The 26291-nt window shown below is 44.6% G+C and overlaps 1 protein-coding gene across 23 annotated transcripts in view; it reads left to right on the top strand.

Annotated features, from left to right (window-relative positions):
• Positions 1-25887, top strand: part of ARNTL (aryl hydrocarbon receptor nuclear translocator like) — a 129048-nt gene extending 103161 nt beyond the window's left edge. For 9 of the 23 annotated variants that reach the window (XM_021076231.2, XM_085006351.1, XM_021076223.2 and 6 more), the window contains 8 exons: positions 239-485; positions 2449-2555; positions 4954-5104; positions 5948-6036; positions 16364-16472; positions 19266-19359; positions 24161-24263; positions 25221-25887. In XM_021076231.2, coding sequence (XP_020931890.1) covers positions 239-485; positions 2449-2555; positions 4954-5104; positions 5948-6036; positions 16364-16472; positions 19266-19359; positions 24161-24263; positions 25221-25381 — 1061 coding nt within the window. In that variant the 3' untranslated portion in view covers positions 25382-25887. 23 annotated transcript variants of the gene reach the window in all.
• Positions 25888-26291: the final 404 nt, after the last annotated feature.

The following is a 26291-nucleotide window of genomic DNA, read 5'->3' as shown; positions in this document are numbered from 1 at the left end:
CCTCTCCCCACATAGGTGTGGATACCCTTCCTTGGTGTATGCGTTGCCCCTTTGGGGTAACCAGCTCTGCAAAGCACATGTGATTCTGGATGATACCTGTCTTTCTGTCTTCTCTCTCACTAGATGCTTTTGTGGACAGTAAGGCTTTCTATTTTATATTTTGACTCCTTGCCCATATCCCAACTCACCATGGGCCCCCAAAGCCACACTGACACTCACCATGGGCTTTGCTTTCTAGCAGATCGAAAAAGCTTCTGCACAATCCACAGTACAGGCTATTTGAAAAGTTGGCCGCCCACAAAGATGGGGCTGGATGAAGACAACGAACCAGACAACGAGGGGTGTAATCTCAGCTGCCTTGTCGCAATCGGACGACTGCACTCGCACATGGTTCCACAACCAGTGAACGGGGAAATCAGGGTGAAGTCCATGGAATACGTGTCTCGGCATGCAATAGATGGGAAGTTTGTTTTCGTAGACCAGAGGTAAGACTCTGCGTGTTACCCTTGAACAGTGATGGGAGAGGATTTTCACCCCTGAGGAAAGCAGGGAAGACTGGGCCGTCAGCTCACTTTCTTTTTTTCTTTGTTTGTCTTTTTAGGGCCACACCTATGGCATATGGAGGTTCCCAGGCTAGGGATCGAATCAGAGCTGTAGCTGCCAGCCCACACCACAGCCACAGCAACGCAGGTTCCAAGCTGCATCTGTGACCTACACCACAGTTCACGGCAACGCTGGATCCTAAGCCCACTGAGCGAGGCCAGGGATCGAACCTGTGTCTTCATGGATGCTAGTTGGGTTGTTAACCCTTGAGCCATGACAGGAACTTCAGCTGACCTCCTTAAGGATAGAGAGAAGGAAGTGATGGGTATCTGTGCTGAAAAATGAGACCCAGGGGGATGTCCTCATAAATAAAGAGATTGTCTCTGTCATTCTCTGGCCTGTTAGAGACAGTTGAATGGGATGGTTTGATGTCTGTGGCTGATAGAGAAATAGTAGACATACTATTTATAGGAATCTATAGAGGGTTGCAGAACCATTTCCGTGGTTGGAATTCGGTATGTGGGACTCGGGAATGATGAGTCCTAAGCTGTCCAGTATAGTAGTCATCAGCTATATAGCAATCCCATATGGGGATTTAAATATTAATCAATTAAAAGTCAATAAAAATTTTAATTCAATTCTTCGGGCTCACTGGACACATTTCAAGTACTTAGTAGCCACTTGTGGCTAATGGCACTCATACAGAACATTTCTATCATTGCAGAGAGTCCTGCTGGACACACTGATCTAGTCTGGTTTCTCTCTCTCTCTCTCTTTTTTCTTTTTCTTTCCTTTGTTTTTTTTTTTTTGCTTTTTAGGGCTATACCTGTGGCATATGGAGGTTCCCAGGCTAGAGGTCTGATTGGAGCTGCAGCTGCTGGCCTACAGCATAGCCACAGCAATGCCAGATCCGAGCCACATCTGCGATCGACACCACAGCTCACAGCAACACTTTATCCTTAACCCACTGAGCAAGGCCAGGGATGTAACCTGCAGCCTCATGGATACTAGTCAGATTTGTTTTCACTGAGCCATGACAGGAACTCCCAGTCTCTTTTTTTTTTATTGTTCAAGAACTGAGGCTCAGCCTAAAGACTGGCCCCTCTAGGATTCACAAAGCAATGGCAGTGCCCCTGAGCTAATAACCAGAGTTCTCGTTTCCACTGCTCTCTGCTGCCTCCTTGAGAACATTCACCGGGTAATGATTTTTCTTGCTACTAGAAATAGTCACTAAATACTGGAAAAGGAGACAGCCACTTTTCAAGGTCCTTCTGGGCCCTGCTGCTGGAGCTTCTGGTGTTTGGTCATCCTGATAAAAAGCAGTTGGAGAAGCTTTGCATCGGAGTTTAAAGTTCTACCACAGGGAGTTCCCTTCGTAGCTCAGTGGTTAATGAACCCAGCTAGGATCCATGAAGATGCAGGTTTGATCCCTGGCCTTGCTCAGTGGGTTAAGGATCCAGCATTGCTGTGAGCTGTGGTGTAGGTCACAACGCAGGATCCTGCGTTGCTGTGGCTGTGGTGTAGGCTGGCAGCTTTAGCTTCAATTCAACCTCTAGCCTGGGAACTTCTATATGCCGTGGGTGCAGCCCTAAAAAGCAAAAAAAAAAAGTTCTATCACATTTTTATCTAATATAATTACTACTTTTAAACCTCCTAAAATTTGATTTCTTATGCTCACAGCCCCATTGAAAGGATCTTTGCTTCCTTTCCCTGTTTTATAGCCTTGACTAAAGTCAGTTTCATGAGGAAAAAAACAAAAAGCAAAACCCATGTAGGAAGCCCTCTGAACCCACCCAGCTTTGGCCTTGTGTCCATTGGCTGTAGCAGGATTCATCTACTGCAGAGGTGCTATTAATTGTCTGAATGGCTTTTTCCTTTTTTTTTTTTTTTTAAATTCCTTTTTAGGGCAACAGCTATTTTGGCATATTTACCCCAAGAACTTCTAGGCACATCGTGTTATGAATATTTTCACCAAGATGACATAGGCCATCTCGCAGAATGTCACAGGCAAGGTAAGCTGGACTGAACAGAAAGTCTTCAGTTTAAAGCGTCCCCCTGCTTGCTTCTAGACTATTCCACATAATCTTCCAGAGAAACCCGCCCCTGTGACGTGGGAGTCAGCCAGCCCAAAAGTCTTTAGGCCAAAGCCTCTGCGAGGAGAGATGCCTGCTGCTTCCCTCAGGCCCCAGATAACCCCTAACCCCATCTGACTGCCTAGCAGCTTTCTACATGTAGGCCAGAACAATTTCTGGAAGGCATCTCTTGTTGGGAAGAGATTTACCCAAAAGATTTACCTGCAAAGACTGAGTGTGGCCCAAATGGATCTCATTCTTTTTCCACAAACCCCTGCACTGCCTCCTGTAGTTCCCTCTTGGTTAATGGCACGGCCACATATGTCACCTCCGGAGACAGAAACCAACATTCACTGACCTCCTTTACTTTTTACCATTACCTCCTTTACTTTTTACCATTCAGTAACCTCCTTTACTTTATCCTTCGTCAAAACTGTTCATTCACCTCAGACATGCATTTCCAAAGAGGCCCCTTTCTGGAATTCCCTTGTGGCGCAGCAGGGTAAGGACCTAGCAAGGTCACTGCTGTGGTGCAGGTTTGATCCCTGGCCTGGGAACCTGCATATGCTGCAGGTGCCACCGAAACAAAACAAAACAAAAAGAGGCCCCCTTATTTTTTATTTATTTATTTATTTATTGCCATTTCTTGGGCTGCTCCTGCAGCATATGGAGGTTCCTAGGCTAGGGGTCGAATCAGAGCTGTAGCCGCCAGCCTACGCCCGAGCCGCGTCTGCAACCTATACCACAGCTCATGGCAACGCTGGATCCTTAACCCACTGAGCAAGGCCAGGGATCGAACCCACAACCTCATGGTTCCTAGTCGGATTCGTTAACCACTGAGCCACGATGGGAACTCCTTTTTAATTTTTTTTTAAAGAGGCCCCTCTCTGCCACCTCTGCCCAAGACCTTGGTTCAGCTCTGGTACCTCCTGATGACTGTGATGAACTCTAAACAGGCCTCCCTGCACCCTTCTGCCCTGGTGCATCTTCCGTCTTCCATAGTTAGTTCATTTATGCTCTGATAGATGGAGCCTGATAATGTCACATCGGTGCTTAAAACCTCCTGCCTTTAGACTGAAGCCCAGTCTCCTTTGAAAGGCAATCAGGACCTCCCACCTCCTGGCCCTGACCCACCTCCCCAGCTTTCCCCCCAGCCCTGCGTCACAGGCCTTGTGCTCCAGCCACACGGACGTCTCACTAGACCCGGCCACTCCTCAGGCAGTGCTGGGTTCTCGCCTCCCTCCTTTCGGCAAACAAGTGTTCAGCCCTCGAGTTTGCCGCCCCTCATTCCTCTCCCCAGGGCAGGCGTCCTGTCCTGTCTCCTCTTATCTCCAGGGCCTGGTACACGAAAGGTGCTCATTCCATGTTTGTTACATGAAAGAATGAGGTTTCCATAGGTACGTGACCTTTCTGAATCCAGATGTCCTCAAAACGCTGTGCTGCCCCCAGACTTTGTGATGGGGACATAACATGGGCCCTGTGGACAGCGGCCTGCTCACTGCGTGGTGTCCGTGTCCCAGCTAATTCCAGTTGGATAACTAGACTGCCCTGAGTGATTCCTGGGAGCCTTTCCTACACTCTGAAAAACAGTGGCAGATTCAGAGCTGAATCGGAAGGCTCAGAACCAGACCCTCAGAAACAACCTGTCCTCTGAAGTGCCAGCTCCCCTGGCTCTGCATATTATTAGAGTGATGGCGTTGGAGAAGTTTCTGTTGTGGCTCAGTGGAAACAAATCCAATGAGTAACTATGAGGTTGTGGGTTCTATCCCTGGTCTCACTCAGTGGGTTAAGGATCAGTGTTGCCATGAGCTGTGGTGTAGTTCACAGACGTGGGTTGGATCTGGCATGGCTGTGGCTGTGGTGTAGGCTGGCAGCTATAGCTCAGATTTGACCCCCAGCCTGGGAACCTCCATATGCCATGGGTGCGTCTCTAACAAAAAAAAAAAAAAAGCGATTGATAGTGTTGGAGCCTGATGCACCTAGGATTTGGTTAGTTTATTTATTTATTTATTTATTTATTTACTTATTTAGTCTTTTTTGCCGTTTCTAGGGCTGCTTCTGCGGCATATGGAGGTTCCCAGGCTAGTGGTCTAATCGGAGCTGTAGCCGCCCGTCTATACCACAGCCACAGCCACACCAGATCCGAGCCATGTCTGTGATCTACACCATAGCTCACAGCAATGCCAGATCCTTAACCCACTGAGCAAGGCCAAGGATCGAACCCGCAACCTCATGGTTCCTAGTCGGATTTGTTAACCACTGAACCATGACGGGAACTCCCGACTAATCAAATTGGCCTGAGAAAATAACAGTGCTCCTGGTGTCTCTGTATTTTCAGTTTTACAGACAAGAGAGAAGATTACAACTAATTGCTATAAGTTTAAAATCAAAGACGGTTCTTTCATCACACTACGGAGTCGCTGGTTCAGTTTCATGAACCCTTGGACCAAGGAAGTAGAATACATTGTCTCCACCAACACTGTTGTCCTGTAAGTGTTTTTTTCTATCTCAAAAGCTCCGTTGCTTCAAAGAGAGGAGCCTTGGGCTCCTTACCTGGGAAACGGGGTCCGGGCAACAGCCAGTATCAACACCCTTTACTGCCGTCTCGCTAATATGCTGTGAATCCTCAGGCCTGGCAGAAGCCCCAGAGGTGGTTCACGAAGGACAAGCTTCAATATTCAGACCACTCAGGCCTCCCCACGGGCGGACTTGCTCCAGGAGACCAGCAGCATTTCCTTCCTGATAAAGCAGTGGGCCTTTGAATTCTGCAGGCCCGGCCTGCACTGGTCCTGCTGTGGAGGGAAGGGTTGATAAGCCGTGAAAGCCTCCCCAGCTCCCACTGGCCTTGGCTGAGGAGGGTTGGGAGTCACGCCCACCACCTGCCTGGGCACCGGCTGGGATGCCCTTCAAAGGCTGCCACCTTCTGCGTGAGCAGGAAAAGCAGGACCTGGTCTTTGGCCTGCTCCCTGCATCGCATCCCCCTGATATCCAAAGCCCCACTTGTAGGCAGAGCCGAGTGAGGGGCTGGGTGCCCTGCAGGCTGGCAGGAGAGGAGGCGTGCAGCGGTGGCAATGGGCTGCCGCAGTCCGTGCCGCCCCTGGACCGCATCCCACGTGAACTAGGAAGGCCCAGGCAGGCAGGGAGGCCAGAGGCTCGGATGCTGTCCCCCGTGTCCTCCAACAGCGAGGAGAGCTATTGAGTCACTCAGACAGACGCTTCACTCTCTGGCCTGTCCAGGTCCAGGGTGGACGCCAGACACCTTGGCCAAGGTGAAAGGTGCGCAGTTCTGAGCAGGCCTGACTCACGTTTCCTTGTTGCTGGGATGTTCACAGAGCCAACGTCCTGGAAGGTGGGGACCCAACTTTCCCGCAGCTCACAGCGTCCCCCCACAGCATGGACAGCATGCTGCCCTCTGGAGAAGGTAACTATGTGCTGCTGGGGCACCGGGGCTTGCCTGCGACAGGCTGCTTGTGGCCTCCATCCCCTACCCCGAGAGCCTGGGGTCCCCGGCCACCGTACGCTCTGCAACGAGGGAGGCCTCACAGGGATGATGGCTAAGGACGCTGTCATCTCACGTTCTCTGTTGAGCCTGGAATGCCGGGAACTCAGTTTTGTCTTTCCTGAGGCTGCCTGGACCCTGGAAGCCCTGGAAGTGGCCACCTCCTTGCTCCTCTTGTGCTTTCCTCCCTCTGTGTTGCCCAGTGGCTGCGATGTCAAATGCTCTCTGGTGACGGTCACTGGCTCCGATGGTGGGTGGAGGGTCTCTGTCTGCACGGGGTGGTGGGGGAGGAGGGGGGTGCCATTCTCCACGGGGCTCCCTCCCCCAGCTCAGCCTTGGCCCCTGCTCTTTGCACTTGACTCCTCCTTGCCTGGGACTGCCTGTGTCTGCATGGCTTCAGGCTCCACCTCTCCATCAGTGAATCCCCACATCCAGTTTCACTCCTGAGCTCCAGATCTGTCTCTCCAGCTGCCTTCTGGGCATAGACACCTGGAGTCCCAAAGGCACCTGTAATTCAGCCTGTCCAAATCCGTGCTCTACACAACTCCCCCCCAACACCCCCGGCTGGTGGGTAAGCCAGAGACTGTGACTCCTTCCTCTCTCCCATGGTATTTAAATATGACATCCTGTCCCTTCTGTCTCTTAAACTTCTCCATCACTGCTGTTGCTACTCCACCCTCCCCATCTGTTGTGTGGATTATTGCAGATAACTTCCCGACCCTAGTCTCGCTCTCCTCCTCTGCACCTCCACCCTCCACTGGCTCATTTTCCATGTGCTGAACTTCTTAAGAACCCAAGTCCTAAGTCTGCATTTTATTTGTTTTTTTTTTTTTTTCTTCAGTGGTTTATTGAAGTACAGTTGATATACAATGTTGGGATAATTTCTGCTGTACAACGAAGTGATTCAGTTATACACGTACCCACATCCATTCTTTCAGATTCTTTTCCCACATAGATTATCACAGAATACTGGGTGGAGCTTTCTGTGCTAAACAGCAGGTTCCTACTGGCCAGTCATTCCTATTGGTATACCTCAATGTGCATATGCCAATCCCAAACCCCTAGTCCATCCCTCCTCCCTCCACCTATCCCTTTTGGTAACCATAAGTTAGTTTTCAGTCTCTGAGTCTGTTTCTATTCTGGAAATAAGTTTATTCGTATCCTTTTTTTTTTTTTTTTTTAGATTGCACATATAGGTGATATCATGTGATGTTTGCCTTTCACTGTCTGACGTAGTATGATAATTTCAAGGTCCATCTATGCTGCTACTAATGGAAGGATCTCATTCTTTTTTATGGCCGAGTAATATTCCATTGCACATATGTATCACATCTTCTTTATCCATTCCTCTGTCAATGGCCACTTAGGTGGTTTCCATGTCTTGGCTATTGTAAACAGTGCTGCAGTGAACATTGGGTCCATATATCTTTTCAAAGTATGTTTTCCTCAGATGGACGCCCAGGAACGGAATTGCTGGAGCAAATGGTAGTTTTATTTTTAGTGTTTTGAAGAAACTCCATGCTGTTTTCCATAATGGTTGAACTAATTTACATGCCCACCAACACTGTAAGAGGGTTGCCTTTTCTCTGCACCCTCTCCAGCATGTATTGTGTGTAGACTTTTTGATGATGGCCATTCTGACTGGTATAAGATGGTACCTCACAGTAGTTTCAATTTGCATTTCTCTAATAATGAATGATGTTGAACATCTTTTCATGTGTTTTAGGTCATCTTTATGTCTTCTTTATAGAAATGTCTATTTAGATTTTCTGTCCATTTCTTCATTGGGTTGTGTATGTGTTTTTTTTGACATTGAGCTGTATGAATTGTTTGTATATTTTGGAGATCAGTGCCGTGTCACTTGTTTCATTTGCAAATATTTTCTCCTTTTATGTGGGCTTTCTTTTCATTTTGCTGATGGTTTCCTTTGCTGTGCAAAACTTTTAAGTTTAATTAGGTCCCATTTGTTTGTTTTTATTTTCATTACTCTAGGAGGGGGAAGTATTGGTGCGATTTATGTCAGAGCGTGTTTGGCCTACATTTTCCTCTAAGAGGTTTTACTATCCAGTCTTATATCTAGGTCTTTAATTCATTTTGAGTTTATTTTTGTACATGATGTTAGAGAGGGTTGTGATTTCTTTCTTGTGTGTGTGTGTGTGTGTGTGCGTGCACGCACGCGCTTTTTAGGGCCACACTTGCAGCATATGGAAGTTCCCAGGCTAAGGGTCTAATTGGAGCTACAGCTGCTGGCCTACACCACAGCCACAGCAATGTGGGATCTGAGCTGTGTCTGTGATCTACACCACAGCTCACGGCAACGCCGGATCCTTAACCCACTGCATGAAGCCAGGAATAGATCCCGCATCCTTCTGGATCCTAGTCAGATTTGTTAATTGCTGAGCCATGAAGGGAATTCTGGAGAGTGTTGTGATTTCATTCTTTTACATGTAGCTGTCCAGTTTTCCCAGCTGTCTTTTATCCATTGTATATTCTTGCCTCCTTTGTCATAGATTAGTTGACCATAGGTGCATGAATTTATGTCTGGGCATTCTATCCGGTTCCATTGATCTATATTTCTGTTTTTGTGCCAGTACCATACTGTTTTGATGACTGTAGCTTTGAAGTCAGGAAGCCTGATTCCCCACAGCTCCATTTTTCTTTCTCAGGATTGCTTTGGCTATTCAGTGTCTTCTATGTTTCCATACAAATTTAATTTTTTTTTGTTCTAGTTCTGTGAAAAATGCCATTGGTAATTTGATAAGGATTGAGTTGAATCTGTGGGTTGCCTTGGGTAGTATACTCATTTTGACAATATCAGTACTTCTAATCCAAGGGCAAGATATAGCTTTCTATCTGTTTGTGTCATTTTTGACTTCTTTCATCAGTGTCTCGGACTTTTCAGATTTCAGGTCTTTTGTCTCTCTCTCACTTTTTTTTTTTTTTTTTTTTTTTTTTTTGGTCTTTCTGCCTTTTCTAGGGCCACAGCCTGCATCACATGGAGGTTCCCAGGCTATGGGTCGAATCAGAGCTATAGCCGCCAGCCTACACCAGAGCCACAGCAATGTGGGATCCGAGCCACATCTGCAACTTACACCACAGCTCACAGCAATGCCAGATCCTTAACCCACTGAGCAAGGCCAGGGACCGAACACGCAACCTCATGGTTTCTAGTTGGATTTGTTAACCACTGAGCCACAATAGGAGCTCCAGGTCTTTTGTTTCTTTAGGTAGGTTTATTCCTAGGTATTTTATTCTTTTTGTTGTGATGGTAAATAGGATTGTTTTCCTAATTTCTCTTTCTGATCTTTCATTGTTAGTATATAGAAATGCAATAGCTTTCTGTCAATCAATTTTCTGTCCTGCAACTTTGTCAGATTCATTGATGAGCTCAAACAGTTTTCTGGTAGCATCTTTGGGATTTTCTATGTATAGTATCATGTTATCTGCAAAGAGTGATAGTTTTACTTCTTCTTTTCCAATTCGTTTTATTTCTTCTCTGATTGCCATGGCTAGGACTTCGAAAAATATGTTGAATAAAAGTGGTGAGAGTGGGAGTTCCCGTCGTGGCGCAGTGGTTAACGAATCCGACTAGGAACCATGAAGTTGTGGGTTTGGTCCCTGCCCTTGCTCAGTGGGTTAAGGATCCAGCGTTGCCATGAGCTGTGGTTTAGGTTGCAGATGCGGCTTGGATCCCGTGTTGCTGTGGCTCTGGCGTAGGCCGGTGGCTACAGCTCCGACTCGACCCCTAGCCTGGGAACCTCCATATGCCGCGGGAGCGGCCCAAGAAATAGCTAAAAAGACCAAAAAAAAAAAAAAAAAAATGGTGTTCCTGATCTTAGTGGGAATTCTTTCAGCTTTTCACCATGGAGAATCATGTTAGCTGTGGCTTCAATAAGGCCTTATTATGGTAAGGTACGTTCTCTATATGCCCACTTTCTGGAGGGCTTTTTATCAGAAGGGAGTGTTAGATTTTGTGAGAAGCTTTTTCTGCATCTATTGAGATGATCATGTGTTTTTTATTCTTCAGGTTTTTTTTTTTTTTTTTTGGCTGCCCCTTGGCATATGGAGCTCCCATGCTAGGGATAAGATCTGAGCTGCAGCCACGAACTAAGCCACAGCTGTGGCAACACCAGATCTTTAATCCACCGTGCCAGGCCAGGGATCAAACTGCATCTCAACGTTTCTAAGACACTACTGATCCAGTTGCTCTGCCTTGGGAGCTCCTATTCTTCAGTTTGTTAATGTGTTGTATTACACTGAATGATTTGCGGATATTGAAAAATCCTTGCATCCCTGGGATAAATCCCACTTGATCATGAGTTAATGTATTGTTGAATTTGATTTGCTAGTATTTTGTAGAGAATTTTTCATCTATTTTCATCAGTGAATATTGGCCTTTAATTTTCTTTTTTTGAGCTATCTTTGGTTTTGGTAGCAGGGTAATGGTGGGCTCCTAGAATGAGTTTGGGAGTGTTCCTTCCCCTGCAATTTTTTGGAATAGTTTCAGAAGGATAGGTATTAACTCTTCTCTAAGTGTTTGACAGAATTTGCCTGTGAAGCCATCTGGTCCTAGACTTTTGCTTGTTGGAAGTTTTTAAATCACAGTTTTAATTTCAGTACTTGTGAATGATCTGCTCATCTTCTCTCTTCCTGGTTCAGTCTTGGAAGGTTGTACCTTTCTAAGAAGTTGTCCATTTCTAGGTTGTCCATTTTATGGTCATATAGTTACTTACAGTAGTCTCTTGTGATCCTTTGGATTTCTGTGATGTCAATTCTAACTTCTCCTTTTCATTTCTAATTCTATTGATTTGGGCCCACTACTTTTTTTTTTTTTATCATGAGTCTCGCTAAGAGTTTATCAGTTTTGTTGAGCCAGCTTTTTAGTTTCACTGATCTTTTCTATTGTTTTCTTTGTTTCTATTTCATTTATTTCAGCTCAGATCTTTATGATTTCTTTCCTTCTATTACCTTTTGGGTTTTGTGTGTGTGTGTGTGTGTCTTTTTTGTCTATTTAGAGCCGTACCTGCAGTATAGGGAGGTTCCCCAAGCTAGGGGTCAAATTGGACCTGTAGCTGCTGGCCTGTACCACAGCCACAGCCACAGCAACACAGTATCCAAGCCACGTCTGTGACCTACACCACAGCCCACACAATACCATGATCTTAACCCACTGAAGAAGGCCAGGGATCGAACCCACATCCTCATGGATACTAGTCGGGTTCTTTAACCGCTGAGCCACGTTGGGAACTCCTAGCTTTGGGTTTTGTTTGTTCTTTCTCTAGCTGCTTTAGGTGTAAAGTTAAGTTGTTTGTTTGAGCTTTTTCTAGTTTCTTGAGGTAGGCTTGTATTGCTGTAAACTTCCCTCTTAGAACTGCTTTTGCTGCATCTCAGAGGTTTTGGATTGTTGTGCATTTGATGTCATTTGCTGCTAGGTATTTTTTAATTTCCTCTTTTGATTTCTTCAGTGATTGGTTGTTGAATACCATATTGTTTAGTCTCCAGTGTTTGTGTTTTTTTTTCTTATCATTGATTTCTAATCTTATAGCATTGTGGTTGGAAAAGGTGCTTGATAGGATTTCCATTTTCTTAAATTTATTGAGGCTTGATTTGTGGCGCAGAATGTGACCTCTCTCTCTTAGAGAATGTTCTGTGTACGCTTGAGGAGAATGTGTATTCTGCTGCTTTTGGATGGAATATTCTATAAATCTTTTAGGTTGATCTGATCTAATGCATTATTTAAGGCCGGCATTGCATTGCACTTTTTCTTTCTGGATAATCTGCCCATTGCTGTAAGTGGGGTGTTAAAGTTAACTATAATTGTATTATTGTTACTTTCTCCTTTTGTGGCTGTTAGCAGTTGCATTATATATGGAAGTGTTCCTGTGATGGGCGCATATATATTTACAATTGTAATATTTTCTTCTTGCATTGATCCTTTTATCTTTATGTAATGTCCTTCTTTATCTCTTATAACCATTGCTATTTTAGAGTCTATTTTGTCTGATATGACTATTGATTTCTATTTGTATGGAATATCTTCTTCCATCCTCTCACTTCCAGTTTATATGTCTCCCTAGAACTGAAGTGGGTCTCTTTTAGATAGCATATATATGAGTCTTGTTTCTGTATCCATTCAGGCAGTCTGTCTTTTAGTTGGAGCATTTAGTCCATTTACATTTAAGGTAATTATTGATATGCGTGTTCTTATTGCCATTTTGTTAATTGTTTTGGATTTGTTTTTGTTGGTCTTTTTTCTTCACTTCCTCTTTTGTTCTCTTGTGGTTTGATGATTATCTTTCATGTTGTGTTTGGATTGCTTTTTCTTATTTGTGTGTGTATCTACTGCAGATTTTTGGTTTGTAGTTACCACGAGGAATCTATGTATATACAAGATTGTTTTGGAGTTCCCGTCGTGGCGCAGTGGTTAACGAATCCGACTAGGAACCATGAGGTTGCGGGTTCGGTCCCTGCCCTTGCTCAGTGGGTTAACGATCCGGCGTTGCCGTGAGCTGTGGTGTAGGTAGCAGACGCGACTCGGATCCCGAGTTGCTGTGGCTCTGGCGTAGGCTGGTGGCTATAGCTCCGACTCGACCCCTAGCCTGGGAACCTCCATATGCCATGGGAAGTGGCCCTAGAAAAGGCAAAAGGACCAAAAAAAAAAAAAAAAATAGATTGTTTTAAGTTGTTGATCTCTTAATTGCAAATGCATCTCCAGTATCCTGTGTCTGTACCTTCCTCTTTTCATGATGGCTGGTTTGGGGTATCGTATTTGTGTGCAGATGATTTCCTACCTTTACTCTATGTTTGTTTGCCTTTATCAGTGAGCCTTCTCATTTGTGATTTTCCTGTTTCTAGTTGTGGCCCTTTCTTTTCCCCCTTGAGAAGTTCCTTTAAAATTTGTTGTTTAAAGCTGGTTTAGTGGTGCTGCATTCTCTCAGCTTTTGCTTGTCTGTAAAGCTTTTTATTTCTCCTTCAAATTTGAATGAAAACCTTGTTGGGTAAAGAAGTCTTAGGTTTTTTCCTTTCATCACTTTAGTATATCATGCCACTTCCTTCTGGCCTGCAGAGTTTCTGCTGAACAATCAGCTGGGAGTTCCCATTGTCACGCAGCAGAAACAAATCCAATATCCATGAGGATGCAGGTTCGATCCCTGGCCTTAGCAGGTTAAGGATCTGGTGTTGCCATGAGCTGTGGTGTAGGTCACAAACGTGGCTTGGATCCCATGTTGCTGTGGCTGTGGTGTAGGCCAGCAACTGTAGGTCCAATTTGACCCCTAGCCTGGGAACTTCCATATGCTGCGGGTGCAGCCCTTAAAAAAAAAAAAAAAAAAAAAAAAAAAACCAAAACAAAAAAAACCCCCAATCAGCTGATAAGCTTATTGGGGTTCCCTTGTATGTTATTTATTGCTTTTCCCTAGCTGCTTTCAATATTTTCTCTTTGTCTTTAATTTTGGTCACTTTGAGTAATGAGTGTCTCAAAGTGTTCCTCCTTGGGTTTATTCTGCATGGTATTTGTGGTGCTTCCTGGATTTGAGTAAGCAACTCCTTTTCCATGTTGAGGAAGTTTTTGGCTATTATGTCTTCAAATATTTTCTCTGGCCCCTTCTCTCCCTCTCTCCTTCTGGCACTCCTATAATGTGATTCTTGATGCATTTAAAGTTGTCCCAAAGTTCTCTTAGACTGTCATCTCTTCTTTTCATTCTTTTTTCTTTGTTCTGTGTCATTGATTTCCACCAATCTGTATTCCACTTTGCTTATTCATTCTTCTGCTTCCTGTATTCTGCTATTGGTTCCTTCTAGTGAATTTCTTATTTTGGTTATTGTAATTTGCATCTTTGCTTGTTTAACCTTGAAACTCTTTTATTTCTTCGTTCAGTGTTTCTTGTAATTTATTGATCTTTGCCTCTAGTTTTTTCGCAAGATCTTGGATCATCTTTCCTATCATTAAAGTCTTTTTCATGGAGGTTGCTAATCTCCAGTTCACTTAGCTGATTTGGGGAGAGGTGGTTGTCTTCTTCCTCCTCTGCCTTTTCATTTTGTATAGCTTTTTTTACGGTCTCCTTTTTGCAGGCTACAGGGTTGTAGCCTCTTTTGCTTCTGGTATCTGCCCCCTTGTGTGTGAAGCTGATACAGCAGCTTACTGCAGGCTTCCTGATAGGAGGGATTGGTGCCTGCCCACTGGTAGGTGGATCTGTCTTGTCCCTCTGGTGAGTGGAGCTTTGTCTCTGGGTGTGAATAAAGGCAGCTGTGTGCCTTGGAGGACTTTAGGCAGTCTGTTTGCTGATGGGTGGGGCTGTTCCCACCCTATTTATTGTTTTGCCTGGGACTTCTCAGCCCTGATGGGGGGAGCCAGAGCTTCCCCAGATGGCAGTCTCCAGGGGAGCTCACACCAGTGATCATTCCTGGGATCTCTGCCTCCAGTCTGCTCCCACAGTGAGCCACAGCCACCCCTCCTTTCCCAAGAGACCCATCAAGACCCACAGATAGGTCTGACCCAGATTTTTGGGGAGTCCCTGCTTTGCCCTCTGACCCAATGCACGTGAAGGCCTTGGTGCACCCTCCAGGAGTACAGGCTCCATTTCCCTCAGCCCTGTGGAGTTCCTGTGCACAAGCCCCACTGGCCTTCAATACCAAATGCTCTGGGGGCTCCTCCCAATGCCAGACTCGCAGGCTGGAGAACCTGATGTGGGGGGCTGAGAACTCTCACTCCTATGGGAGAGCTTCTGTGATATAGTTATCCTCTGATCTGTGGGTCACCTACCCAGTGGGTATGGGATTGCTTATATTGTGAAAGCACCCCTCCTGTCATCTCGATGTGGCTTCTTCTTTGTCTTTGGGGGTAGGGTACCTTTTTTGGTAGTTTCCAGCCTATTTTTGTTGATGGCTGTTCAGCAGTTAGTTGTAATTTTGGTGTTTTCATGAGAGGAAGTGAGCTAGAGTCCTTCTGCTCCACCATCTTTTCTCTCAGAGTCAGTGCACTTTCTGAGTCAAGCCCTTTGGTATTCCTTTTCTTTCTTTCTTTCTTTCTTTTTTTTTTTTTTTTTTGTCTTTTTGCTATTCCTTGGGCCGCTCCCGTGGCATGTGGAGGTTCCCAGGCTAGGGGTTGAATCGGAGCTGTAGCTGCCAGCCTACGCCAGAGCCACAGCAACGCGGGATCCGAGCCGCGTCTGCAACCTACACCACAGCTCACGGCAACGCCGGATCGTTAACCCACTGAGCAAGGGCAGGGACCGAACCCGCAACCTCATGGTTCCTAGTCGGATTCGTTAACCACTGCGCCACGACGGGAACTCCCCCTTTGGTATTCCTTATCCCCTGTGGATACTGCTCAAATCTGTTAATAGGACATCCAAGGCCCTTCATGAGCTGACTAGTACCTGCCTCTCACTTTCATCTATTATTCCATCATCATTCATGATGAGTCTTGGATGGAGTTCTTATTGTGACTCAGCAATTTACAAACCTGGCTAGTATCTATGAAGATATGGGTTTGATCCCTGGCCTCGCTCAGTGGGTTAAGGATCTGACGTTGCCATGACCTATGGGTTAGGTCACAAATGGGGCTCAGATCTGAGGTTGCTGTGGCTGTGGTGTAGGTCAGCAGCTGCAGCTCCAGTTCAACCCCTAGCCTGGGAACTTCCATATTGCTATAGGTGTGTCCCTAAAAAAGCCAAAAAGTAAAAATAAAAAATGATAAATGTCTTAGAATAGTCTCCCCAGTTGTCTGGCCTCAGTGTTCTTGCATACATTGGATGCTGGGCCTGTTGCTTTTTCCTGTTACCTCTCTGCCAACCTAATTTATGCTCCTCCCTTGAGACTCAGCTCAGAGTTAGTCTTATCCAGGAAGTTGCACCTGTGCCCTGGAAGAGTTGGCTGCCTCTTGCTGACCCGTCAAACTCCTCGCACTTTGCTCCAGCCCTGGTTTATCTTATGCATCTCCCCATTAGACTGTGAGCTCCTTGAGGGCAGGGATGCTGACTTACCTCTGTGACCCTGGTGGTATTTGGTTAATGTATGTTGATTGCATGCAGATTTAGAGGCTTTATATCAGCACCTCTGATCTTGGAAGGAAAACTTGAGCTTTTTCCTGCTGGAATGCCTTTTTCTGACAAGCTATGGTTCTCATGTCCCTCAAGGCACAACCCCAATGTTGAACTTCAGATGGATGATGGGATGAACTGGTTTTAACACATAATAGCATTTCTTCCTTGGTTTTCTCTTTTCCCACTCTCAGATTCCTTTGTTGTAGGTGGCCCAAAGAGGACCCACCCCACTGTTCCAGGGATTCCAGGGGGAACCAGGGCTGGGGCAGGAAAAATAGGTCGAATGATTGCTGAGGAAATCATGGAAATCCACAGGCAAGTAATACCTTCTCCTTGTTCCCTTCAACCCGTGATCTTAACCTTGGGGCATTTTGCCCCCCATGGGATGTTTTGTGGGTGTCTGGAGACATTCTTGGTTGTCCCAACTGAGTGGGAGGTCGCTGCTAACATCCAGTGGATGGAGACGAGGGATCTGCTTGCTAAACATTCTTCGGTACACAGGACAGCCTCCCCAACACCCCCACCCCATCAAAGAGTTTTTCAGTCCAAAATGTAAATAGTGTCGAGACTAAAAAGTCCTGCCTTTAGATAAAGAAGCTAAACCCAAACAGGTCAGCGCTAAAGGTAACTCTTTGGGAGGCTCAGCTTTCTTATTACTTTGTATATGGCCCAGGGAGCTTCCCCAGGTTCGATCCCCAGCCTGGCACAGTGGGTTAAGGATCTGGCATTGCTGCAGCTGTGGCTTAGGTCACACTTATGGCTCGGATCTGATCCCTGGCGTGGGAACTCCATATGCTGTAGGGTGGCCAACCCTGAGATTCGTAATGGAGACCAAACAAATAGAGACCTCGTAATAGAAGCTCCCTTGGGCAGGACTTCTTTTCCACATGAAAGAGAAGAAGCTTTGAAGCAGTTGACCTGGGTTTGAGTCCTGGGCTTCTGCTTAAGAGATTCACTTAACTTCGTAGACTCTGTTGACCTGAGCCGTAAAAGGAAGGCAATGTCTATCTCCCCCAAATTGCTCTAGGATTGTGAGAGAACTCAGGAAGTTCCCCTGAACTGACACGTAGTGTCCTGTAGGGACAGAAACTGACCTGTAGTGAGAGCTCAAAAATTGTTAATTAAGTCTAAGTCTTGAAGAGTCTATGCGTCACTGAGAGGGAAGCAGTTCTTCTAAGTCCATTTGAATTTGAGGAATGGAAAAGGTGGTAGCCAGGTCCTCAGGAATGCAGACTTAATGGAACATAACTACAGGAAAAGAAAAAATTGTTATTCCCTACTGACACCGAATTGATTGTCTCCGGAGATTTGGAGGCTGGCCACAGAGGGGCTCTTATCCCAGTGGGTAGCGCCGTTCTGTTCCAACCCTTCAGGAATGACAGGTGTGGCTGCCCAAGTCTCCTTCAGGAAAGAGGTGGGAGTGGTGCACAGGGATGATCTGGTGTGATTGGCCACTGCACACCCTGTGCTTTGCTTGGGACCAGCCAAGAACAGTATAAAATAGACCTTGAACTCAAAGATCTTAGTCTTTGAGCCTGTTTTCTTGATGGTAATAGAACAACGGAGCATGCATGGGCTGCCATAGGCAAGGGAGGGAGGATTTGAACTTGGTCTTAGCTGGGGTTTGTGAGTATGGGGGTTCCTGCTAGAAAAGACAGGCATACACTGGACTGGGCATGTGAGTGGCACATTTAGGATAAAAAAGGAGGCCACCTAACTGAGCAGAATCTTTGTAGAAAGGAACCACAGAGGTATGTGGGGAGATGGCTAAGAATCCTAAGAAATGGTGCTGAGCAGTTTCAACTGGAAGAAAATTGTAAGATCCTATTCATTGTAGGATGCTGAGCAGGTGTTTCAGTTAAGCATTGTAGACTTTGGATTAGGAATGGGAAAAGATGAAGGCGAGCATGCTTAGTGACCCAGCAGGGAGGCCCATCCTGCAGTGATACCATTGTCCAAAAAAGAAATCAGTAGTTTAAGGACTAGATATTGAAGCGTAAGTGACAATGAAAAGGCCATTCCAAGATGGGAACGTGGAAAAATAATGGCTCCACAGATGTAGGTAGGAAAAGTGGGAGACATTCAACAATTTTTCAATAAGCAATTAGTAGTCCTCTGGGTGGGTGAGGAACTTGTGGTAGATAATAGTTATATATTCCTGCCTTTGAGAAACTTATCCGGGAGAGAGAGCTTGTTTACTCACACATCTACAGAAGTAGGTAATACAGGCCAAGAGCCAAAAGACGGCTGGGCAGTGGAGGGGTCCCTGCAGGACCCTGCAGAAGCTGCATTCATCCATGTAAGTGGCTAAGAGCATGGTAGGCACACAGTTGCCACCCATTGCTCTAGCTTCAGTGCCAGGTCATGGCTTCCTTTCTTAAGGTCCTTCAGCCTGTCGGGAGTTTATGTGGACTGACAGTCTAAGTCTTGCCCTCTATAAACCTACTATGCTGAGAACCAGGCTAGTCGAGAAGGGCTTGGATCCATTTTTCATTGCCTGTTGCCTTAGAAGACAACAACTACTATGGCAAGCCTACTTTCTGGGTGTGGCTGAGCCACCTCAAGCACCCCGCCTTTCCTGAGTATTTGCCAGCTAAACAGTGTTTGTAGAGTAAAAAACAAATCATTTGCTGTGGAGCCTAGCTCCTCGTGTCAAAGATAGAGTTCGACATGTAGATCTGGATTATGTGAGGAAAGGAAACTGGCCACCTTCTTGAAATCCACAAACCTGAAAGCCAAACCCTAATCCAAAGGCTTGGTCAGAAGCTCAACTCCAGGATCTGCATTCTAGATCAGGTACCGTGGGATACATCCAGCTCATCACCTGTAAATAAAGTTTTCTTGGAACACAGCTATGTCCATTCACTTGCATATTGTCTATGTCTGCTTTCAAGCTACAAGGGCAGCAGTGTTGAGAGATTGTTCTGAGGATTCAGAGATCATATGGCCTACATATGATAGTTACTGTCAAGCCCTTTACGGAAAAAACTTTGCCAATCCCTATTTTAGATCTTCATCCTTCTTCTCACCCCCATCCCTTGACAAAACACACACACTCCACTGACCAAAAGGAAAGGCAATGTAACTAACGCCTCTTTTCTCTGACAGGATAAGAGGGTCATCGCCTTCCAGCTGTGGCTCCAGCCCACTGAACATCACAAGTACACCTCCCCCTGATGCCTCTTCTCCAGGAGGCAAGAAGGTAGGGCTGATGACTCTTAGACTAAGGCCCTTCTTCATCTAGAGTGCTCTTGCCCAAGTTCTGAAAAGTGTTGGAAGTGGGAGTATATTATTATTATTGTGATTGCTGAAACGAGTAGGACCCTTTTTTTCCTCTTAGAGTAAATGCATCTGTGTTAGGCAAGGTACGAAGCATACTGATGGAGGTAGAGAGGCTTGCTGACATCCTTAGAGGATTTCTCCCTTGTGTGTGGGGAAGGCAGAGATTGTTCTGAGGATTGGGGAACTATCAGCCCATTACATGGTGGGAGGAATTCAGGAGCTCCCATGAGAGAAGGACTAGTGAGTACCTCACATAAAAAACTATCTAGCTCTCTGCCAGGGACTTCAAGGAAGAAGATAATCAGTGTCTAGCCCAGGCCTTGGAAACAGTAATACCACCAGCAGTACTTCGGAAAGCAAGTCCTGCTTTTACAGCCATAGAATACTTGGGGATCTGTTGTGGGGTTTCCTGTGCTGAAATAGCATTGGGTACAAGTCATTTATCAGTCTCCAGCTCTCATGTAGAATTGGCCAGAAGACTTAGAAACCAATCTGTTTTCATCCTTGCCAGAGAATTTACAAATCTAAGCCTATGTTTGTTGTAAAGCATCAATCTATTTCTAGTGCCTGATGCTAACATAGGTTAGGATGACCCAAGGACCAGCATCTTAGGACATAAGCCCTATCCCATCTCCCAAAAAAGATACATAAAGAATTATTAGTAATTCACATAAAGTGGATTCTTAGGACCCAAATTGACTCAAAAGTAGGACCTGGGTTTTCAAAACTGGGCTCCTCAGGGGCTGTGGTCCTGCCACAGGTAGGATGGAGATGGGGACAGTTGATGAGAAAGGTCATGACTTGTACTTCTAGCAGGGCAGCTTTACTTCTATTTTATGCCATGAGAATATTCTGTGAAAGTTTTTATTTGAAAAAAGGTTTTGCTGCTTCTGAAAAAGGTTTGAAAGCCAATAAATTAATGGGCAGGCGCACAGTCAGAAGACAGACTTGGTTTTGAAGCCTAGCTTTGCCATGTGCTAGCTATGTGGCCCTGTACTGTTATTAAGCCCTAGGTTTCTTTATAATGGGGAAAATATAAGGTTAGGGAAGCCAGCATCTTTGTAGGTGAAGTCCTATTATGAAATAATGTATGGGAGTTCCCGTCGTGGCGCAGTGGTTAACGAATCCGACTAGGAACCATGAGATTGCAGGTTTGATCCCAGGCCTTGCTTAGTGGGTTAAGAATCCAGTGTTGCTGTGAGCTGTGGTGTAGGTCACAGACGCGGCTGGATCCCATGTTGCTGTGGCTCTGGCGTAGGCCGGCGGCTACAGCTCCGATTCAACTCCTAGCCTGGGAAGCTCCATATGCTGCGGGAGCAGCCCTCAAAAAGGCAAAAAGACAAAAAAAAAAAATAATAATAATAATGTATGTGAAAGAGGCTGGCCTCCAGTAATGACTCAGAAGACAGCACCAATAGATGAAGTCTGGGCTAGGTACACCCCTCTCCCCTGCTTGCAGGCTGTGCTAAGTCTTAACCTTGTTCTCTTACACCGCTGGGTCCTTCCTCCACATTGGATCCACTGTCTCCCTGGTGTGGTCTCCTCTTCTCTGTGTCTCAATTCAACTTTTAGGCACTTGACTTCCTGGTATTACCAAAAATCCCACTACTCTCTTTTAGAAGGTTACCAATTCCATTCAGTGCTTCAATATTACTCAGGGAATTTTGATATACAGTCTCTCATCCTCACAACCTCATAGGTAACACAATCCAGGCTACCATATTTTAACATGATTAGCCCAGAATTTAATAAGCATGGCCCCAAGCTAAATTGAAGTCTTCTGATTTCTGAGTCTTTTCACACCAACAACTGCCAGAGATCTAAGAGAATATTCTACATCACAAAGCCCCAAGTATTTTTGAGGCATTTATGGAACACTTTTCCTTTTCTTTGGGCTTATAAAAATGGGTCAGAGAGAAGAAATTCTGAATTGTCAGCAGTTAAGTCTTACACGAAGGGCATGTAGACAAGATGGAGTTAAAAATGACAGCATTAAATAGTGTACCAAAGCCACAAAAGTAAAAGTGGCCCCAGGTTTCCAACCTTTCTCATCTTCAAATTTGGCTGATGAAAAAATGAGCCATTTTAAAAGCCTACCAGTTGTTTTAATTAGGGTTAAACTAGGAGTTCCTGTCATGGTTCAGTGGTTAACGAACCTGACAAGAATCCATGAAGACGCAGGTTCAATCCTTGGCCTCGCTCAGTGGGTTAAGGATCCACCGTTGTTGTGAGCTGTGGTGCAGGTTGCAGACACTGCTCTGATCTGGCGTTGCTGTGGCTGTGCTGCAGGCTGGCAACTGCAGCTCCAATTCAACCCCTAGCCTGGGGACCTCCATATGCTGTGGGTGTGGCCCTAAAAAGACAAAAAAAAAAAAAAAAAAAAAAAAAAAGAGGCTTAGTGAGCTTCAGAGGTTCAGGGAGAGTTAAGACATGTAGAGGCACCAAGGCAGGGTCAGATAAAGCAGCAGTTGCCTAATCCTCTGTGGCTTTTTGGTGGGGGTGGGGGAGAAGGGATCTTTTCAGGGGTCTGCATGGCCAAAATTATTTCCATCATAATGCTAAAACACTTTTTCTCACTGTGTTGAAATATGAACTGATAGTACAAAAGCAATGTTGGGTAAAACTACGGGTGCTTTTGCAAAAATCACGCTTGTACTGTACTAGTACTCACTGGATCTCACCACCACATACTCACAATAAAAAAAATGGTAAATTTAAAAGCTACTTAGAATGTTCTTCATAAATCAGTAAAATAGTCTTATAATATCCTTGACTAAATCTTTTTACTACTGTTACAAAATGGCAAGTACGCTTAAAGCACTTGTGCTTAAAGTATGACGGTTGTCTCGAGGAAGCACTTGTGTGACTATTTAAGTTATAAGCTGAACCAAATGCCTTTTCCATAGGACATCATTTTTATCATCACAAACTGTGGTTTTCAGACTTGAGTATTTAACATGCAATTTCTTGAAAATTAATGAACCTGTGATTTCAAGGAAAACAATGATAGTGATAAAATTTTAACTTTCAAGCAAAATTTAGAATTTTTAGAAAATTTCGATCTACTGCTTTGAGCTCAAATGCTTTCCCAAACTTAAAAGATATTATTTGATGATATAGGTAATATCAACAATGGTGATTTTTTTTTTTGTTTTGTTTTTTCTTTTTAGGGCTGCACCTGTGGCATGTGGAGATTCTCAGGCTAGGGGTTGAATCAGAGCTGTAGCTCACTGCCTGCAACACCAGATCCAAGCAGCGTCTGCGACCTACACCACAGCTCACAGCAATGCCAGAGCCTTAACCCACTGAGTGAGGCCAGGGATTGGACCTGTGTCCTCATGGATGCTAGTCAGATTCGTTTCTGCTGAGCCACAATAGGTTCTCCAGCAATAGTGATGTTTTGATGCTGGACAGTGAAATGTGCCTATGTTTGGAAGATCCTGCGTAGCTTAGTGAACCAGTATTTTGCAAATGACCAATGTAAGATATTTCAAAATCACACAGAGGTAAAAGATCCATCATAAATGCCAAGATAAACTCATATGGTTTCAAATCCCACATTGCAGCTGATCTTTAAGAAACTTCCACTTGCTGAGTTTTGATGTAATATCAAAGAGGCAGACCATGATTATTTGAAAAGACTATTAAAATACATCTCCCTTTTCCAACTGCGTATCTAGAGAGCCCTGATTTCCTTCATAAGTGCTTTTCAAACATATCTAAACAGCTTGAATTGAGAAGCAAATGAGAATCCAGTTAAACTGTTAAGCCAGACATTTGATTTGCAAAAAAATGTAAAACGACATTTCTCACTTTTTGATGCTTTGGAAAATTATTTTTCATTAAATTGCTTTTCATGGTAATATGTAATAAGTTTTTCATATTCCAAAAATATATTAGTTTCAACTTCAAATATAGCAAATAATGATATAGCCTAAATAAATTCTTTGGCTTCCTCATTTTTCAGAGTGTAGTCTTTTTGACAATCTTGTCAAAAAGTTGTTATGGGGTGGTTGTAATGCCATATACCGGCAAGGCCTGCAATCACTGCCTCCTAAAATCCAAGCCTCTACCAAACCGTTTCCTCACTTACATCCAAATACTTCTCAAAGGTGTTTGTGAGACTCATGTCAGGAGGAGGAAGCTGGAGGGAGACAGAGAGCTCTGCTTCTGAGGAGTGGTAATAAAAATTCTCAGCAGTCTCTCAACAACTGATTACTGAAACTGGCATTTGAGGTTTAACTAGTGATTTATCTCTAGTGTTTTGTTTATTTGCGACTCCTCAGAGCTGTGTCTCTTCACAGTATAATGATCTTTATTTCTTCTTTAGCAACATCTGTTGCTATAAGACGTTTTACTCCCTTACAGGGGACCTGCCCACCTGGGCTCACTGAGGTTTAGTCCTTGGCCTTAAAGAACATGTGAACAGCATGATTCAAGTTAATGAATGCTCTAGGGATTTTATTCAGCCCTTAAATTGCCTGTGTGGGCTGAATGGAATACAAAAAGGAGAACAGTTTGGGGGAGAGTGTTGTTTTTTTTTTTTCCTTACCGTGACCATTCCTAATAGTCTCTTAGGTGAAATCATCCAGTAAGAAACCAAAGCCATTTTAAGCTTTTTCTCACCTTCCTCTTTTCAACCTGCTTCATTTTCTTGGTGACATCACATATACTACTGATGCAAAATGTTGATGATGTGAAAACTTCACTTTTGTTTGTAGATTTTAAATGGAGGGACTCCAGACATTCCTTCTAGTGGCCTACTCCCAGGACAGGCTCAGGAGAACCCAGGTTATCCATATTCTGATAGCTCTTCTATTCTTGGTAAGTAGCATTATTACCTATTTCCATTGCAATGAGCTTTTAAAAAAAAAATCTGGCATAAAGTCAATCTTAAGAACTAAACATGCAAAACGAGCTAGTTCTAGGTAAACTTGATAAGAACAAGTTTAATGATTGGGTGCTGGTGCTGGTGCAGGTCCAGGTTTGTCCCTGCAACTCAGGAGGATGCTAGAGGAGCCTTGACACAGGCTTTCTCCCAGCATGTGGAACATAATCTCTTCAGAGGGGATATCGGATGGAGGTTCAGAGATAATGCCTAAAACGGTGATCAGTCAGCATTTCAGAGGATATTAAAAGTCATTAAGGGATAAAGAGTTTGCTTCTCCTGGAGTTCCTGTTGTGGGGCAGTGGAAACAAATCTATTAGCCATAAGGCTGCAGGTTTGATCCCTGACCTTGCTCAGTGGGTTAAGGATCCCGAGTTGCCATGAGCTGTGGTGTAAGTCACAGACGTGGCTCGGATCTGGTGTAGCTATGGCTGTGGTGCAGGCCGGCAGCTGTAGCTCCGATTCAACCTCACCTGGGAACTTCCATGTGCCACAGGTGAGGCCCTAAAAAGAAAATAAGAGTTTGCTTCTCCCATCCTACTCATCTTTTTCTCTACTTACCTTTCTAAATCTTTCCCCCCTAATCTCTACCTTCCTATTTCTTTCCTTCTTTAACTCCCTCCTTATAGCTGGTTATATCAGATTATTAAAATGAGGTCAACTCAGATACTTTTAATTTTTATGGTGTTTTAAGTACTTTGTTCTTAAAAAGTTGGTTCTTCCCTCTGAAAAACACCAAGGTTAAAACATATGTGGCAATCCAGCCCCCAAGCAGCATCTCTCATCCTTCTCACCCTACTGTTAAGAAAGTTATTAAGTGTGCTTAGGAACTGCTTACTGTAGTTAAACATGCTTTGGTACTATCACTGACCAGTCTTTATCTCCCCCCATAGGTGAGAACCCTCACATAGGCATAGACATGATAGACAACGATCAAGGCTCAAGCAGTCCCAGTAATGATGAAGCAGCAATGGCTGTCATAATGAGCCTCTTGGAAGCAGATGCTGGGCTGGGTGGCCCTGTTGACTTTAGCGACTTGCCATGGCCGCTGTAAACACTACATGTTGCTTTGGCAACAGCTACAGTATCAAAGTGCATTACTGATGGAGTTTTACAGTCTGTGAAGCTTACTGGACAAGGAGAGAACAGCTTTTATGTACTGTCTTCATAAAAGCCATCTCAGAGCCATTGATACAAGTCAATCTTACTATGTGTAACTTCAGACAAAGTGGAACTAAGCCTGCTCCAGTGTTTCCTCATCATTGATTATTGGGCTAGCTGTGGATAGCTTGCATTAATTGTATATTTTGGATTCTGTTTGTGTTGAATTTTTTAATCATTGTGCACAGAAGCATCATTGGTAGCTTTTATATGCAAATGGTCATTTCAGATGTATGGTGTTTTTACACTACAAAGAAGTCCCCAATGTGGATATTTCTTATACTAATTGTATCATAAAGCCGTTTATTCTTCCTTGTAAGAATCCTTTACTATAAATATGGGTTTAAGTATAATGTATTAGTTAAATATTTTTAATAAATGTTTCCCTTGTTCTATAAACACTTGCACATTTCAAATAATTAGGGGGAAAAAACCCTACAGGGCTGGATCATCAGTTTTCCACAGTGGGTGTTGAAGGACAATCCAGGCCAAAAGCATTTACAGTATTGGCATTCCACCATTACTGTTGTGTGGATTAGTACTGACAAACCTAACATCCAGGAGGATGCGTGTTTGATCCCTGGCCTTTGCTCAGTGGGTTAAGGATCCAGTGTTGCCATGAGCTGTGGTGGAGGTTGCAGACACGGCTCGGATCCTGCACTGCTGTAGTGGAGGCCAGCAACCGCAGCTCTAATTCGACCCCTAGCCTGGGAACTTCCCTAATGCCTTGGGTGTGGCCCTAAAAAGTGAAAGAAAGAAAAAAAAACAGAAACAAAAATCCAAACATTTACAGTGCTTTGCTG

The sequence above is a fragment of the Sus scrofa genome, chromosome 2, assembly GCF_054392235.1.
Source record: "Sus scrofa isolate SSC_HxYL_T2T_F1_AM1 chromosome 2, Sscrofa_HxYL_maternal_Yorkshire_Landrace_v2.0, whole genome shotgun sequence".
NCBI lineage: Eukaryota > Metazoa > Chordata > Mammalia > Artiodactyla > Suidae > Sus > Sus scrofa.
This window is presented reverse-complemented; position numbering and strand designations above follow the sequence as displayed.